General features: G+C 36.1%; 1 protein-coding gene and 1 pseudogene across 1 annotated transcript; one reads left to right on the top strand and one right to left on the bottom strand.

The window, feature by feature from the left end:
• Positions 1–301: 301 nt before the first annotated feature.
• LOC103042833 (cytotoxic and regulatory T cell molecule) lies at positions 302–7264 on the bottom strand. Its single transcript, XM_007258122.3, has 11 exons — positions 6682–7264; positions 4673–4822; positions 4067–4219; positions 3636–3755; positions 2824–2982; positions 2308–2412; positions 1910–1981; positions 1663–1764; positions 1401–1511; positions 883–1035; positions 302–761 (listed from the first exon to the last, which is right to left on the bottom strand). Exons 1-11 carry the CDS (start codon positions 6731–6733, stop codon positions 511–513), a joined length of 1428 nt encoding a protein of 475 aa, XP_007258184.3. The 5' UTR covers positions 6734–7264; the 3' UTR covers positions 302–510.
• A 4825-nt stretch (positions 7265–12089) lies between these two features.
• LOC103045801 (heat shock cognate 71 kDa protein-like) lies at positions 12090–17633 on the top strand (annotated as a pseudogene).
• Positions 17634–19625: the final 1992 nt, after the last annotated feature.

Below are 19625 nucleotides of genomic sequence, written 5' to 3'. Positions count from 1 at the left end.
CTAATCTACAACAAATTATTTTGATTATTAGCAACAGAAAATTTACATATAGTGTGAAAGCTTAGATGGCTACCATTTTAAAAAATACTGTGGCAACAGATCCACAACCAGGGCCTTAATGGAAAGGCTGTGATGTCCTCATGACTAGGATTCTCACAGATTGTATAAATCTTGCTTGACTACGTGGAATAAAAATTAATTACCATGTCTCAAGGAATTTTTCAAAAACAAGCATGTAGTTTTTAATAACCAGAAAGTTTTTTTAATAAAAGTTTTTTTTAAATAAAAGCATAGTACGGGCAGTTTATAATTATAAACGCAAACATTTTTGGCAACTGTAAAAAAAGACATTTACTATAAAAATATAAATATATATATATTCTCTTGTATAAAAATATAACAACATATCAAAATATAAAATGTGCAAACATATTTTTTGTACATTCGTAGCACCTTTAGGAAACCCAACCTAATTTGGTCACAAAGTTTGGGATAAAACTCCCAGATATTTTACAGTTCAGTCTCTCTTATGCAAGATTTTAATACAGTCTGGTTTGGAAGATGTGGTCTTTCATCAGGGATGTCCACAGTGGCATGTGTAGTGTTCGTGTCGCTCGCTGCTGCTGCTTCTTCCACTTTGTATTTTGTAAAACTGGTGTTCCATAAGCCTTGTACTCTTTGTTGTTGGTTCTGTTTCTGCTTTTCTTCATTGCTGGATTTGGACTTGCTGCTTTCCACTGACTGATCAAACTCTTCATTTTCTGAGAATAGAAAAACAAACATAATATATATAAGTCTATATGACAAATGTATTAAATGAATATGATATGATAACAGTGGATTTCCTATTTCTTTACGCAGTGTAAGAGCTGTTGGGCCTACCTTGTTTCCAGGCCAGGTGTGCCTTTCTGAGGCGGAGCAGGAAGAAGGCGATCACCACGGTTAGACCGAAGATCAGGCATGTAACCAGCAGTATCAGCAGAACAGAATTCCCCCTTTCTGGCTGCCTTTGTTCATTTTTATCATTGCCAGTCCCTAGAAAACACACCACAAGGGTTATTAGCTTGTAGTTCATAGTTCAGTGGATGTTAACAAAAGTGAATTATTCAGTAATTAATGATAAGGTATAACATTATGACATTTTAGGGAACATTATGAAGTCTTATTTTACATCCAAGTTACACTTAAACTGCATCTGTAAAGCTCAATTAAACTTCCTTTCCTATTCACTGTCCTTAGTTTTGCCTTATCTAGTATTTATATGAAATAACTTGCTAGAAAGGTTCACTGAGGCCCACAGATTAGACAAAGCCAAGGACAGCAGAAAAGAAAGAATGTTTCAGTTGACTATTGACTAAAGCAGCCCTAAAATTCAAATTTAGACTAGTATAGTTCCTCACCTGATGTTTTGTTGTAAGAGTCTGTATCGGTTGTTGAAACTGAGCTGGTATTCACCTGAGTGCCCTCTGTTGTTTCAGATACTGTATACATGTCCTCAGTAGTTTTATTTACTGCAATGAAAAAACAGAGATCGTGTTTTTACATAGTGTTTAAGTGCAGTGACCTTGTCAAAAGCTTCCTAACAGAAAATGTTGGGGGATTTTCAGACGACTATTTGACAGCAGCCCTAAAATTCAGACTGAGATTAGGGTACTTTCTTACCTAAAGTGTTGGTGAAAGTATCAGTTTCTGTTGTTACAGCTGAGCCTGTGTTCACAGGAGTGCCCTCTGTTGTTTTAGATAATGACTCTGTAGTTTCATTTACTGTAAAGAAAGATTTCAAGGTTAGTTGACTGAGCTGACAAAGATAGAGTCTACATTACATAGTGGTTTGGGAAAAAAACATGTCAAACAGGACAGAAAATGTCTGTTTCTGTGCTTTGTGGTATTTCTTTTGTTTGGCTCTTACCATTTATGGTATCATATGAAGTGGTGCTGACACCAGTGTCTGGTTCTTCTGTGGTTTCTGACTCTGTGTATTCTGAAATAAAAAAAAATATTTGTTAAAAAAAAGGAAAATGTAGTTTTACAGTGTTTGTAAAGTTTGTTCTAATTGGCCTATGAATGCTAAGAGAAGAATAAATACATGAATTCTGAGAATCCACCACTAGATGGAGCAACACTCTTTCACACTAAATGCTTGCTTGCGTTTGTTCAAGCACAAGAGTGTTCTTGGTAGGCATACATTATACATTTATTTCTCTACATGTCTCTACAAGTTTCAGGAACTGAATTAGCATGACTGTATTGTATGAACATGAATTATGAAAATAGTGGCTTAAGATTGTTTTGAAAAGCATTGATTACCTGTACTGATGAAACGTGTACTGGTAAACTGTGGAACAAGTGTTGGAATGATGACTTTCTGTGTTGTAGTACTGATCGGTTCTGGTGTGGTAGATGGTTCTTCACCTGCAAACACAAAGCACACACCATCTGTTGGTCATGATATTGCTAGATCATATGTAGAATTTAAACAGTAAAATATTCTGTCAGATAACAGTAACAGATAGAATCTAATGAACAGTTATTTATGAATTTCTTCTTTAAACTTTGGTCATAATTATGGGAATAGCACATGGTTGTTTTGAAGATGTTTTGAAGAAGTGTCCTCATGTGACTTATGGTGAAAGATAAAGAGGAAACTACCAGAGAGTCCAATCTGTGAACGGCACTTTCTCTACACCAACAAATTCCCCTGAGAAAATTTCATTTCCTTTTTTTATATAAAATGCCCATTTATGTCCAGTGCCATTCAAAGTTGACGCTTCTCTGATGTTTTCAAAGAATGATGATTTCACATTAATCTATATATAGTCTTACCTTGACTTCCTATGTGGACGAAGTCTAGCAGGGTTGCACCATGTAGAGTTGGGTACTGAGCCACACATTTCACTGTAGTTCTTTTCTTACTCTTCACATGCAGGAGACTAACAGCAGTGTATTTATTGGATGCGTTTTCCACCACGTAGTTTGGCTGAGCTATAGGTGAAGAAAACACATTATTATTACTATTAGAACAAACAAGAAGCATGTCTGGGTTTATCATTGATAATAATGAAAATACACTGTTCTTATTGTAATCGTATGAAGGGGCTTTTTATTAAAAATTTTTAACCTAAATATTGTTTTATCAGAGACTTTATCTTGATTTTTTATTAGCAGAGTATTGTTTAGCCATCATTAGCGCTCCTTAGCTGACCTTAGGTTGGTTCCTCTATTTGATGCCTGGTTAAGAGTGGGTGGCTATGTGTAGGTGGTTTGCTGGGGTAAATTTCAAACCTTTTCATGTGGATGATCTAGGGGATTTTTGTTTTTGAGTGGACACAGCCACAAAGGCAAGCATGCCAACACTAATATTACATGATGTGAATGTCTCACACTCACACCTTCACTCTTTAAATAGCTATCTTTTCTGGCGTCACTCCACAAAAAAAAAATGGTACCTTTATTTAGAGTGTCCAGTCAACAAAATCTCCCTATCCCACACACTCACACCACCAACCATTCTCCCACGCATTTATCTGTTCTTTGATCAAACCGTTCATTCTTTCATTCGTTTACTCATCTGTACACTACTATAATTAGCTAGAACCACCTTTAGTATGCAGTTAAGATATAATGTTTATGCATACCTTCAATCTCAAGGCCATTATCCAAAAGCCATGTGAGTTTGGGTGGTTGGCCATTTTCTGAAGCTGAGCATTTAACTATTGTTTTATCCTCATGTTCAGTTTTCTCCAGCATTGGACCACCTGAAATTTTATAAACAATTCAGTTAATTTTCATTTTAGCTAAACAACAGCACAAGAGTACCAGAGTACTACATTTTCATTCTAATCTCTATCTGCCACGTGTACTACATTGATAAGCTCAATTTTTTGCAAAACATTTCTCTATATTTCGAAAAGAAAAAAAGGCCATATGCCCAGCTGGCTCTATTATAAATGTGTTTAATTTGTTAAAATACCAAAACACATTTTTAAAACACATTTTTAAACTGCCCTGAATATTGTAGGTACATATTATATATAAAAATACAAATGACAAAAATGTGTATACTTACTCAGAACTATTACTCTGTATCTCTTTGACTGAACTTGCTTGCTGTACAGCATACATTTGTAAACTCCTCCATCTTTGAACGTGATGTCAGAAATACTTATTGAGTACTGAGACTGGGTCAAAGTAACATCCTCGGTCCTCTTGTCTTTTAAAACTGGAGATTAACACAAGAGAGACATACATAGTTTAATATCAGTTGTGTTGAAAATTATGTTTTTTTTTTATTCTGGAAAAAGATGAACAAGCTTTCCTGAACACTCTTATTAGATATCTAGCTGCTATCTACAGCTTATGGATGATTAACGTCATTAACAACACATTTTTATTTTTTTCATGTAAAATCAGCTTATAATAAAAGCCAATAGGGCAGGGAAATATCTTGGTGATCGGTAGTTTTTAATCATGTATACGCAAAATGGTAACTTCATAGAAGAATTCATTTTAGAGCATTTCTGTTGGTTAATTTATCATGAATTTTGGATTCATGATAAAGGACAACTATCAGATTAATGCCAAAAAGAAGAAATTAACATAAACGAGACACAAAGTACATGTTATGACTGGGTGTAAACATATTATTTAACTGTAGTATTGTTGTAAATCTTACCTTTAATAGTGTTGAAGGACAAAAGAAAACCATTTGGGTTTCTCCATTCAACATGATCAGTACCGTTTAAGGTTTTGATGGGGCAGTTCAGAGTCAGCGTTTGCCCTTTTTTCACTATGACACGCTTTACTGCCAAGCACCGGGTTACACCTGTACCAACATAAACAATATCAAATATCAAATAACTTTAATTATATGGCAGAATGGAGAAGACGTTGCACACAGAGGGCTGAGAATTTGAAATTGAGTATATCGTCAGTTTAACTTTTTTTTTTAAGTATAGCCAATGAGTGGGCTTGAAAATGTGTTAAAACACCACTGGTAATGGAACATAAGGGGGCAGATAAGGCCATGGTCTCCACTCACTCAACACCACACTGACTCATATCGTTGCTGTCATTAGAGGGGGGCTGCAGACAGGAAGAAGAAGGCGACTACACTAGCGAGTGTGAGAGTGAACTGAGAGTGGTCTGTATATATTTGTCTGTGGTTACAATGCTGCAGGTAGAGAGGAACTTGCCACTGTGACACACAAAGACACACTCTTTAACAGGAAACGGTGGCGTTGTGAATCTCATATAATCATGTGAACTTGGAAAAAACATCACTGCATGTTTACTACAGTTTAACCTTGATTTGGTACCCTATGACCTACTGTAATGTAGGTGTCATTTTAATGGTGTGAGAACATGCAAAAACTTATTGGGGCCTTTGCACCCCACACCCCCTGATCTACCCTCTGTGGGTGTCATCAGTGCGACCCTGAGAACATGCACAAACACACCAAAACTTCTGTTCCCCTTAGCTTACTGTAGGTGTGAGTTCTTTAATTATATGCGCAAAAGAGAAGAGTGGGTGAGAAGACGCCTCTGCTGAAAGTATATGCTAAGCTAAGCTGAGCTGAGCTGTAGGTCTGTGTGTTTGTTAAAGACAGTATATAAAGTATATAAAGTATAAAGTGCATGCTTGGAGGATATCAGTTTTTTGATCTTTGCTTGAGCATCTTCAAGCAGGCATCTTTATTTCTGTGGTTTCCGTTCATTGTAGTAAAAGATTGTTTAGATAGTGCTACTAAATTTGTAGAAAAAAAAAAAACTCAGTTCATTCTCTAATTTGTGGTAGATTAAATATCTGCCTGCTGGCTTCTGTTTTATCAATCAGAAACTATTAACTTGTCGTAGTCACAATTAAAGTCAATGTAAAAAAAGATTTGATTCATTATTCAAGTCATTTTGGACACATTTAGACACAACATAAAGGGTTACTATTAAATCTGAATTATGTCAAAAAGAGAAAATTGACAAAACAGACATAGAAGTTGGGTGTTATGATGGGTGTTAACTCACCTATTATCCTCAAATTTACTACACCCATCTTCCTTAGAAATCAGTGTGACCCAGCAATTTAAAGCTTTATAAAATTATTATGATTAAACATGTTAGCAAGTTTTATATGCTACATTTCTGCATTAAGCTATAATTGGTTCAATTATATGATTGGTTCAAAAATATGATCCATATTTGTTTTGTGTTATGAAGCTTAAACATACTTGTCTAATAGCTATATTTATCTGATTGTTGTATAATTTCTTTACTTGAGTTGTCTTCATTTATATATGATATGGTTTCAGCGAAGCATGCACACACAGAGTAACAAAATCCACAGTCTTAAACATTTCAAACACTACTCGATTCTCGCTATGAAGCGATGCTCTGATTCGCAGTTTGCAGCTTAGTGACAACTAACTCACTTTAAAGGAACCGTTTAAAAACAACACTACTAGGTATGCAACTTAAAACATAATGGCATCATATTTCTAATTACACATATTAAGCCTATGTTTTGTATCTGCCTGTTGAAATGATTGCAATTACTAGAACATCCACACATCAACACTAAAAACAAGCGTATCAACATCAATATCAACAAAACATTTGCACTTGAGCAGCTGATTCTGTATAAAAAGTATTTTTGCAATATAAAAGTATGTAATAAAGTGTTTTACTTACATGCTACAATCATCAACAGAGCACAGGCACATAAGCTTAGTTTCACCTCCATACTGCAAGGTTTCAAGAATGAAAATGAACTTCCTCAGTGAATCTCTTTATAGACACTACAAGCACTTCCATGACATCACGCATGTGTCATGGTTTTCCCTCACAGCTCTCTATTCTAAACTTTCAGGGGCATTTTGGACTGGCTAGTTCTCCTTTTTTAGCCTACTGACCATTCCACCCTCAAATGACGTGGAATGTCACAATCCCTGACCAGTGTGAGAATTTAGATCAGTTTATTAATAGCTTCTCACTGTTGCAGTGTAAGACTTTATTGTTACCTACAGGTTGAAGTTGTACATTCAGCATGCACACTTTTGTACATATGTTTTAATTGGGCATTTGACTTTTGACGTTAATATATACACATTATCAAAGACAATATGAATGTCCAATTTTCCTTTAACATATTCTCCAACAACACCTCCCCCCAAATATGTTGGGCTAATAAGAAGACAAAAATAAATTAAATGTTAATAATAAGGAGTATGGTATAGATACACAACATGAGTTCTGTAGATTTTAGACCACAAAGTGGTAACTGGTCAAAACCAAAAAAGAAGAGGTTGCCAGATTTAGTCATATTTGTGAATGTGAGTCACTGGATTGTGTGGTTAAGGCTAACACCTACAATAGTCAAAAACTGTGAATTTATATATATATATATATATATATATATATATATATATATATATATATATATAACTGTGATTATTATTATTATTATTAAGACAGATGTATATGTGTGTCCTGTACAAAGTAAGTATTATTAAAAACTGATAGAAGATGAATTTTGTATTCATAGTTGTTTTTTTAATTACCTTTCAAGAACCATTTTATGCAACTTTTAAAATAATTTTAGACCTGTTCACACAACAAAATTTTAAATAAAAAAATTAATTCTGTACAAAAATATTGGGACGGCTTTCTACGCATGTATTGTTTCTTCCAAAATAAAGGCTATTTGAAACTTTATCCTGCTTTTTTGGAATAACTGTCCACAGTCCAGGACATGCTTTGGAACCTTGCTGTGAGGATTTGATTGCATTTAGTCGTGAGAGCATTAGTGAGACAGAGATTTTGGATGATCCCTCTCCCATCTCATCCTGCCTTATCCTTTCAAACTTACAATTTCTCCCAAAACTATTAGACAGAGCAACATCATTCAGAGCAACATCATTCCACACCCCTCTAGCCCACACCTGGAATTAGGCATGGTTCCCAAGGACTCATGTTTTTCTGCTTCAGAGAGCCCTATTCTATTGACAATACTTCACAACACCTAGACTTAGCAAGCTGTATGTGTGTGTCAGCAGTGGGTTAAAGCCAGTGCAGCTAGATTCATTAGTTAAGAGAAGGAGTGTCCACCAACACCTGGTAAAGACTGTAGTGTACATCTAGGGGTGTATGAAAATATTTATGTCATATGAATTATGATTGATTGCCCAGTAGTATTTTTTATAGACAAAAAGTAACTATTCCTTAATTAAGCCACGGCTAATTAAATAGAAGATCATGTATCATGTATTATACAGTATGTTTCCCAGGAAAACATATAATTGTAGAACTTGTTGTCTTCATTTCGTCGAAGTTGTGCATTCTGTGGAAGTTAGACAGAACTGACCCTTTTCTGAACCCTGCCTCCCTTTGGTTGATATCCAGTGGTGGACAGTAGTGAAGTATTAGGTCTTTATCACTGTTGTGTGCTTTTTCAGTAATATTGCTACCTGACAAGAACCTGACCACCACATTACATTGATTTCATGTACAGTATTTTTTGGCATGACAATAAGCAAATCTTCTAATTTGTATTGATAATTTATAAGTATTTTTAACACTTTCACTTTCACTTCACTGTATTTCACAGAAAACATCCTTACTCTCAATCTACCGCTTACACTGAAGTATTCTCTTTTTCTAAAGGGGAATCTGGAAATGTTCTCCTCGTGTCTGTGTGGGGTTTCTTCTCTGGGTATTCCAGTTTCCTCACAAAAACACATTTTGTAGATGAATTGTATTAAATTTAGATCTACACATGGATTTGTGACTGAGGTTTGGGTGTGTGTGGTACCCTGTGAATGTATTCCGGGTTCAGGACCCACTGCAATACTGGACCAATTGTGAACCTGACCAGGAGGAAGCACATTAAAGCAAGCTAATTTAAGAGCACTTTTAACAGATCATGTTAAATTCAATTATTCTTGTTTTTAAATGTTTTTTTTTTTTGTTACATTGAATGGCCTGTGCTGGTCTAGACTACTGTGTGTGTCTGTGTGTGTATGTGTTTACACCTGTTTACACCTGACAGTAACATGCTTTTCTGGTAATTGGAACATGTTTAGATTCCACATGTCCTTCTGAAATGCCAGGTGTAATCACCACCAGATCAGATTAGGATCAGATCACTCAAATTACATTATGAAGCATCCAGACACCAATATAGTGCATACTTACCAAGTTTTAAGAAGTGTAAAGTAAATGTGTTTACTGTGATCTGATTTCCCCAGGCAAGCGGAAATATGTCAGCTGAAAAAAAATTAAGTTATTTTTGCTGTGGATCTTGACTTCTCTTCCTCTTCATCTAATGCCCTCTCATATGTGTGTGTGTGTGTGTGTGTGACTGTATGTTTGTGTTTGTTTACCAGTAGATAAGAGCATTAATGCAGAGTTTTTCTTTGCAGTTTAAATAATCTATCACAGTTTCAATCAAGCCGTTATGGAAATGCAGGAACCATCTATTGTTCTATTACACTGTAGAACCAGTACTGTTACTCTAACCTGTGCACAATCTCTAGAAGTAGGACAATCCTGTGAATTTCATTGTTGTGTTTTTATGTGGAAAAACCTATTTGGATCTTATCTGTTTACACTGGGGACACAGTTTAATGACAGTGTAAACTGAATCCGGTCAATTATTTAGAGACTCTCTGAATACAAAACACATGGTGATGACAGGTGTAAATGGCAGGTGTGTGTGTGTGTGTGTGTGTGTGCGTGTGTGTTTGTGTTTGTGGTCTTTGTATGTGTGTGTCTTTTATCACTATGTTGTGCCTGACTTGTTGTAATGAACCAGACTTTTGTGAAACATTAAAAATGTTAAATATGGTTTCTGGTTAATACATATTTAATTTTGTCTCCTCCAGACAGCACATAACTCATAACAAAACTGCAAAAACAGCCTGTTTCAGTACTTTTGTGATGTAATAGAAACTGAAATTTACATTTATCTACCACAGCAGTTCAGTTCTGCCCACATATCTTGACAATATCTTCTCAGACTGCTGTTTTACATGACATACACATGCCACGCCAATCTATACTGAAGACAATTGTTATTTCAGTCTTAAAATTTAAGTAACAAAAGCTTCTAAGTTGTAACAAGAGATGGGAAAATTATAATGTAAAATGAGTAATATTATAAAAAGGGCTAAAGTACAGGACTACACCACTGCCCACACTGACTACAGAGTTTATACAGCAAAAATAGACAATTTATTGAGAAATTCTGAGTCACTGGAGCAGTGGAGCTAGACAAATATCTCCAGGTAGCTTTCTACTTTTTTAGCTTGCTTAACATTACATTTTGAATGAGCAACATTGCAGTAGAAAAAAAATCTCTTTAATTGTTTAATTCTCAGAGATGAAGGGAGAAGGTCTTAAGAAACTTGAAAGAAAAAATAAAGCTGAAAAAGATATTGATGTTTTTTATATAAATAAGCACACAAATATCAAACTCAGACCCCAAAGAAAATAATAAAACAAATGTGATATAAATAATTTAATGGCCTTAATAGTTTAGGACAGTGATGTATAAGGCAACTAACCCAGCCAATGCTCATGTTGGCTGGAATGTTGTCTAGATGAGTAGGCTGTCATGTACACATAGACTGGGTTTGAGCATGAGCCTAACTGTTACAGTCCACCTTAACCTCACATGGACCATACGTGCAGTTTACAGCCAAGATGGGGCCAAAGCTTAACTCCTCCTAATCCCAACACAAACCTAATGGGGCCCAAAACTAGGTAGGCCTAATTTCAGCATGTTTTCAAAGAGCTGTATAGCTGAATTATTTGTAATAAGAGGTTATGAAATAATATCTCTTAGAAAACAAAATAAAACTCCTTTTTGAGAAATCTGCTCAATCCCCACCTTTATTTCCACAATTTCCACTCACAGATTTTGAGTCAAATTATAGGGTTGAGCAAGTGCCGTCAATGTTTCACTAAAGGCTGAGCTTTAAGCGGGCTTGCTGCCATCTGGTGGATTAAGGGAAGTAGAGCAGGTTTAGACTTTGAGCAAAGCCTACTTATTTTACCAGCGAGCTGGAATTCACTACTGGAGACACTATAATTTAGCTCGCTGGTGTCACTAAATCAGTTTAATCTTTTAATTTCCAACCATCTTGTAACTATTTTAGATAAGTTTTATTTTTTATTTTATTTATTGCTTCCTTTTATTTCTGTTATTTAAACCATTTACTTTCTTTATAAACTTAGTGTGTTTTTCTTTACAAAAAGTTGTAGTATATTTATCAGGCGTGTCTCTATAAGTATTTTTTTAATCCATATGTCCTTTAGGTGTGTCACAGTACCAATTTATTGTATTTAAAAAATAAATAAAAATTAATGTATTGCATAAAAAATAATAAGTTAGTTGATGCATATTCTACCAAACAAAAAGTTGTATGTTTGTATTCTAATTATGTATCTCTTAATTTGACTGTTTTAATTTATTTTAGCCTGTCTACTATCCTTATGTTTTGAATTAGTTATTCAATTTTTCTTAATTAAATTTTAATTCTTTGTTTTTCTAATGCTTTTATTTTTATATCTTTATGAAGTTCCTTGGTTTAACTCGATTAAATACTTGATTTTAATTGTATTCTTATTTTTAGTGCAGACATTTTTAAGTTGACTGCAATGAAAATAAGGGTTGCCCTCAATGTTTTCCCAAATAAAAATAAAAGTTGAATGATTCAGTCTAAACTGTGTAACCTCTATTCTTCACAGTACATCTATCTATTCCTTCGGTCCTGCCATTGATTCTTGCTCTGTTGCGCCCAGGTAAATAGATTAAGCTGTAAAACAGTGTAATCACATCAACTAAAGAAATGAGTGGAACACTCTTCAGGCTATGTTAATCTGTAATCCCCTCACCTCCTTTCTATTTTCTGACAAAGTTATGTAACCCAGATTTGACAATGAAATGTTGCCATTTCTAGATTCTGAATAATTTGCACCAGCAGCAGTGCTTTACGACAGTAGTTTCATAAATCTGTAAATACAGGGAAATAACTTGCATTTCCTGCGCATTCTTCCATCAGGGCCTGGAAACTACTAGAAGGATCGACAGCGTTGTGCCTTGAAGGTGCACGAGGCGCTTTCCTGCAATCTGATTGGCTCGCGACTGCGCACGGAGTGCCGGTAAAGCGCGTGCTCCCCGCAGTGCGAGCGGTGTAGTTCAGAGAGACGGCGCAGACGGAGAGCAGCATCCTGCTATAAAAAAAACAGGTATTTAATCATTTCTCTGCGTTATTCTTTATTGCGCTTATATACCCGCTTTGTTTGTGCAGTGTTTGGTATGTTTTAGCATTTTGTTAAAAAATTAAATTAAAAGCATTAGCTTTTGCTGAGGATACTGAATTTAATAGATTAGGGTTAGGCTGAGTCTCGAATACCTCTATGTGCCCTAGGTAGTGTACTCACTGTCTTAACTAGCTAGCGTTATGTAACAGCTAAGTCGTGCAAGTACGGCTTGGCTTCTCCATTCTAAAAGCGTTTTAAATGTCAGTGAATAAGGAATGGTTGGTCGTACAGCTCGAACCAACCAATTAAATCCCAAACTGCTTTTTATTTATTTATTTATTTATGACACTTTCTATGACCTACTTACATCTAGTATATCTAGTGCCATATGCATGGATTAGGGAAGCAATTGAGACGAAGCCTGGTAGTGTGACTGGGATTTGCAGGCAAGTTGCCACAGGAAAATTCTATAAGGTCGATTATTAGGGCTGGATATGATGAAGCAGCGATAAAAAGAAGTAGCCCTAGATTAATAATAAAGTGCATCTTGAGTCGGCGGGATACGTGATGCTGCAGTGAATTGGAGCTCGGTTAGCTAGGTTATCTACCCCCCTGCACAGACGAGTCCGGTCTGCATCCCGCTGCACCGCGGCTGCAGCAGCCCGGTGTGCTGTATAGTTTTGCTACCCATCGAAATGTGCTTTTCAACACCAATGCGCATGCGCGGAAACACATTTTTTTAATTTATCAGTTATTTTATGGCAATTCTGTTTTTCTTGTGTGCATTAAATAACCGGAGCTCACTGACATTATTTGTCTGAGTGTTACAAATGTGTAAACATTTACAGTTGATAATAAAAAAGTAATAATAAGTGAGCAATGACATAAAGGAAAATAAATAAATACGGGTCATAATCACTCCTACTAACTCTAAACTGTATTGTGATATGTTAATTCAGCCCTTCCAAATATTCTACCTTAATCATTTTTGAATAGGGAGCTTTTCTGGCATTTTTACGTCCAAATATACACTATGGTAGCATGGTTTGACAGGGTAGCACAACTCGATAGAACACCGGCTTTGTCCTTCAGATGTGCGGGTGGGGGAGGGGGCATGTTCCGCTCCAGATGGCTGCAGATGAGCCTCATCAAATCGCCTTACGCCCATGCGCCAAACAAACTGCGTCACTTCTCGTTTTATTTCCAGTCGGTTTAAAGGGTCTATTTGATGAGCTCTTTCCTTCATTTGGTTTCATTCCGATACATATAACCATGTAATACTCAGTGCTGTTTAGGCTACTAGTATATTGCTATTCGAGACAGCAGGGTTGAGAAGCTGGAACTGAAGTGTGTGTGTGTGTTTTTATTCTGCTGAGAATGTTCAAGAAGGCCAGCACTGATTAATATTTCACAGCCAAGCCTGGCCCTCCTCTTTCCTGAATGCAGAGTCATCAGAGAACCCTACCGTACAGAGGCATTGAATGACGAAGCCTCTTGCCCCAAGTGAAACAGTATACTTTATACTTACCTGTGTTTTCCAAGCCCTACCATAAAACCTCAGTCTACATTACTGTTTCTGTCTAAACAATAGAGAAGAAGAAATATTTAGTGTAAAAATGTCAGTGTCTTTTTTTTTTTGGTATATTTAATTTGATCACTTATTGTTAAATCTATTCAGTTAAATTAAGTTGCACCTATTTTTATTTATTTATTTATTTGCCCACACCAAATTGTGAAGACTAATTAAGCTTTATTGGTGTTTATACAGAGTTATAGCTCATATAATAGAAAGATAATAATATAAGCAAAATAATAGGCAAAATTTGTGTTCTCATTTCCCAACACATCCCTAAACATGATTTAAAAGTGCTTTAAATCATTGACGTTTTTCTAGTGCAATAAGCAGGGCTAAGCTGCTGTTATATTTGCTTGTGTGAGATTTCCCATTAATTGATGGTGATGTTTTTTTTTTTTTCTTTTTACCATGTTAGAATTTGAGTTCATCTATATGCAGCAGATTGCTTAAATGCAGCACATTGTTAAAATGTTAAAAAGAAATTCATGTCTAGTAGACAAGGTATTATGTGTCCCACTCGCTCAACCACATGTTATCGTCTCAATGGCAAAAATCATTTCAGAAACCCAACCCAGAAACTTTTGACTCATGTGATATATCTGTGTTTAGTCTAAAAAATGTTCCCTCTGCATTTACACTAGTACACACACACACACACGTCTTTGATTCAGATGTTGAAATCTTTTAAAACAAATTTTAATTGCTGCACATATTAGGAATATTGACTGTGGTTGTTGTTGTTTGGCCTTCCTAGCAAACGCTCTATTCTTTTCACAAGAATTATGGCTTGCAACCAACTTTCCATAACCTGCTTAGGTGGTATGACTCAGTAGTCCAATACTCCAAAGTACACAGTGGAGTCTAGAAGTCTATTCCACCCTCAAATCACGTGTCTAAACTTTCTTTGTTTCTGCAGAAACCATGTCCAAGGGAACTGCTGTAGGCATTGATCTGGGAACCACATACTCATGTGTGGGAATCTTCCAGCATGGCAAAGTTGAAATTATTGCCAACGACCAAGGAAACAGGACCACGCCAAGCTATGTGGCCTTCACAGATACCGAAAGACTGATTGGTGATGCAGCCAAAAACCAAGTGGCAATGAACCCAACCAACACAATCTTTGGTGTGAATGCCTTCCTATTATTGCTTCACTGTTTCCAGATGAATTTATATCAATAATATAATAACTTAAAATGCATTTCCACAAGTTGAATGACCACAGTGTTTTGGTCTTATTTCAGATGCCAAGCGTCTGATTGGAAGAAGGTTTGAGGACACCGTGGTTCAGTCAGACATGAAGCACTGGCCTTTCAAGGTGATCAGTGATGGGGGAAGACCCAAAGTGGAGGTAGAATACAAAGGAGAGACCAAAAACTTTTATCCAGAGGAGATTTCCTCAATGGTTTTGGTTAAGATGAAGGAGATCGCTGAGGCCTACCTTGGAAAGGTAAGTGTGTGGAAATTCTGAATAATGTTTTTTCTCTCTTAAAAACATTTAGAAAAACAATTTTTGAAAACAAAATGTTTTATGTTTTATTTCTCTCTTTTCAGTCAATCAATAATGCTGTGATCACAGTGCCAGCTTACTTTAACGACTCACAGCGTCAAGCCACCAAAGATGCTGGAACAATCTCTGGTCTAAATGTGCTGCGAATCATCAATGAGCCTACTGCTGCTGCCATTGCATATGGCTTGGACAAAAAGGTAAATACTGTATCTGTATCTAAACCAACTTTAATGTCACCCTTCAGTCAATAAATGCGTTATAAACATTAAAATCCTCTTCATATAGGTTGGTTCAGAGAGGAATGTCCTCATCTTTGATCTTGGGGGTGGCACCTTCGATGTGTCCATCTTGACCATTGAAGATGGTATCTTTGAGGTCAAATCCACCGCTGGTGACACTCACTTGGGCGGGGAAGACTTCGATAACCGTATGGTCAACCACTTTATTGCCGAGTTCAAGCGCAAGTACAAGAAGGACATCAGCGACAACAAGAGGGCTGTCCGTCGTCTGCGTACTGCCTGCGAGCGCGCTAAGCGCACCCTGTCCTCCAGCACTCAGGCCAGCATTGAGATCGACTCCCTTTACGAGGGTGTTGATTTCTATACCTCAATCACCAGGGCTCGCTTTGAGGAGCTCAACGCTGATCTCTTCCGTGGTACCTTGGACCCAGTTGAGAAGTCTCTACGTGATGCAAAATTGGACAAGGCTCAGATCCATGACATTGTCCTGGTTGGTGGTTCCACTCGTATCCCTAAGATCCAGAAGCTCCTGCAAGACTTCTTCAACGGCAAAGAACTGAACAAGAGCATCAACCCCGATGAGGCTGTGGCTTACGGAGCAGGTCGGTTACACAATTTATAAACGTCTTGCCATTTCTATGTTGAATAAAGAACAGTGCCATGGCAGTTCTGGCAGTTCATGGCAACCTGTAACTGTTACATTTCAGCTGTCCAGGCTGCCATCCTCTCTGGAGACAAATCAGAGAATGTCCAGGACCTGCTGCTGCTAGATGTCACCCCTCTGTCTCTTGGTATTGAGACAGCTGGTGGAGTCATGACTGCACTGATCAAGCGCAACACCACCATTCCAACCAAACAAACCCAAACATTCACCACATACTCAGACAACCAGCCTGGTGTGTTGATTCAGGTGAGAAAATCTTAGAAAGTCTGACTTTCAATAATTTTTGTTAATTTGTAAAAGCTGATGTTGATTCAAACACAAAAAAACAATACTCATCACTGAATTGAAATATGCTCCAACCAGGTGTATGAGGGTGAGCGTGCCATGACCAAAGACAACAACCTTCTGGGCAAGTTTGAGCTGACCGGAATCCCCCCTGCTCCTCGCGGAGTGCCCCAGATTGAAGTCACCTTTGACATTGATGCTAACGGCATCCTAAATGTGTCTGCTGTAGACAAGAGCACTGGCAAAGAGAACAAGATCACAATCACCAACGACAAGGGTAAATTAAAGAACTTTAAATAGGCTTCACATTATTGAGTGCCTCAGTACATTAGTTCTGTTTGCTCATCTAATTGTTTTTTTTTAACAGGCCGTCTCAGCAAGGAGGATATCGAGCGAATGGTGCAGGAGGCAGAGAAGTACAAGGCAGAAGACGATGTGCAGCGAGACAAGGTGTCTGCCAAAAACGGCCTGGAGTCTTATGCGTTTAACATGAAGTCCACTGTGGAGGATGATAAACTACAGGGCAAGATCAGTGATGAGGACAAGCAGAAGATCCTGGACAAATGCAATGAGATCATTAGCTGGCTTGACAAAAATCAGGTATGCATCTAAAACCAGTAACACTATTTCAATGGCAGCTTGCAAGAAATGTTTTGCCCTTAAATCCATTTTATTTGTTTTTTTTCCACAGACTGCAGAAAAGGAAGAATACGAGCATCAGCAGCAGGAGCTGGAAAAGGTCTGCAACCCCATCATAACTAAGCTCTACCAAAGTGCTGGAGGCATGCCAGGGGGCATGCCAGGAGGAATGCCCGGAGGTTTCCCTGGAGCTGGCGGTGCGCCCACTGGTGGTGGATCTTCTGGACCAACCATTGAAGAAGTTGACTAAAGAAGTATAAACAAAAAAAAATAGAATATTGAATAAATATGTTGATTCCAGTAGATCTGATCTGTATGCAGTGACAATTACTATTTAACAGATATTTTGTGAAAATAGAAAATGCACTTTAAGAAAGCAATGTGAAGTATGATTATGAAAACCAGAAAAACTCTAAGTGATAACGACATTAATACAATAATAATAAATCACATCTGACAACTCTACTTCCTTTTGTTCTCCATTGTTTATTTACATCATCAGTATTAACATAACACAGGTCTAATAGTTTCTATCATGGGAGGTTAAACTCATACACTATGTATGGACACATACAAATGCATGTATATTAATTCACATATTACCTAAAAGAATTGGAATCAGGATTGTATTGCAAAGTTTTATATAGTAAAATATTGTTATTATTATACACACTGTTCTTGCACAGAATCAAGACAACTACGAAAACACATAAAAATGACTGTAACATATTATGGATAAATGTAACTGGCACAGGAGAGAGAGACAGACAGAGGTGGCTTGCCTTCCTAATCATTTCCTTTTCTTTCTTTATAAAAAGTAGTTTGAATCAGACTTCAGAATTTTTTTGTTTTATGTAGGTGATTTTACCTCACTGATTAAAATATTATTTTCAGTGATCTTTTGAAAGTGTTCTGAAATGTAATTTCTTTTTTTTACAAATGCATCTTTTGAAATTGATTTAATTTTTTTTAAAGGTGATTACATTCAATTCTCTTTTTTCATTACAGTTTCAAGTGTTTTGACTGATTCAAATGCTTAACAGGTGACCTGAATGTTTTTAAAAGATGATTTTAAAAAAGCAATATAAAAAGCTTCAAATTATTTGAAAGTGTTAAACGTGGGTAATATATTCTCAGCTCTTAGCTCTGGTATCTTGTACCTGTGATTCAAACTATTTCGATAATTTATATATATATATATTTTTATGTTACAAATATATAAAAATATACCACATACACAATAACAATACATTATTATTAACTGTATAGAAGTATAATGTATTCAGTAACAAAATATAGCAACATGGCACCAAGTAGAAAATGATGACAAGACTTCAGTGGTGTTTGTAGATCAGACAGGGTGTTAAAAGAACACAACCTCAGATCCAGTTCATGAAAAGCCTGCTCACTTATTTACCCCGTTATATTAGAAATTTAACTACAGACAGTAGAATAATAGGTTTTGCTAAACAGCTAAGGAATCTTATCTTTATATTTCTATATATATTAACACAATAAACCAAAGGTTTGGTGAATCATGGCGCTAGCGTCATGCCACTCTGAGCTGATTGGATGGTGATGTAGTGCCAGAAGCCATTCGTTTAGAAACTCGGCAGCGCCCTCTGGTGACTAAAAAACATGGGACACATCATAACGTGGGTATTCTTCCTCTGCTATGTAAAATCACTAGAGATGGGCAAATGCTGAAAGTCATGATGATAAGCTGATAAGTATGTGTATAAATATAATATCTAAAATGGCTTTGTTGCTATATACCCTGTAAGTAGAAACTTACTCTCATATTTCTCCTACACAGTGTAATTATTTTACTGTTGTGTAATGTATTGTGATAAAAAAAAACATTATTTTTAAAAAACCTTTATTGTTGAAATGGGATTTGAAGCCGTCTCAGTGTTACTGTAAAGTCTGGTGCTTGAGCGGCTGCCATGGCTTCAGATCACCACCAGATGTCACTGTTATTACTTATACTGAAGCCTTGATGCTTTGAATCATTTTGCCCATAACTAAAAAATCCCACTTAATAATAATTTTATTTGACATTTCATCACAGTGTTCTTTTCTATTATAGCTATTATAAACTATTACTTAATTTTGTACTATTTTGTATTTAATTTTACTAATTTCTTAACACAAAACAGTATAAAATGTTTCAGTACTGAGAATACACTGCTCTGGAAAAATGTACTTGAGACTAGTTAATGAAATTGCCTGTAACTAAATTTGAGTATTTTTATTAGTTTACTCAAAAGTAAAAACTATACTCAAATTAAAAAAATAATAAATAAATACTAAGCCATTTTTTTCCTAAATAAAAATTTATTTGCTGATAATGTATTTAAACGTATTAAAATATAGTTTTTTGTTGTTGTTTTTTTTTGTTTTGTTTTTTACATTTTTTTTAATTTTTAAAACATGTTGTATATTTACTTTATCTTT

Source organism: Astyanax mexicanus, chromosome 20, assembly GCF_023375975.1.
Source record: "Astyanax mexicanus isolate ESR-SI-001 chromosome 20, AstMex3_surface, whole genome shotgun sequence".
NCBI classification, from domain to species: domain Eukaryota; kingdom Metazoa; phylum Chordata; class Actinopteri; order Characiformes; family Acestrorhamphidae; genus Astyanax; species Astyanax mexicanus.
Note: the sequence above shows the minus strand (reverse complement) of the source record. Positions and strands in the feature narration are given on the sequence as shown.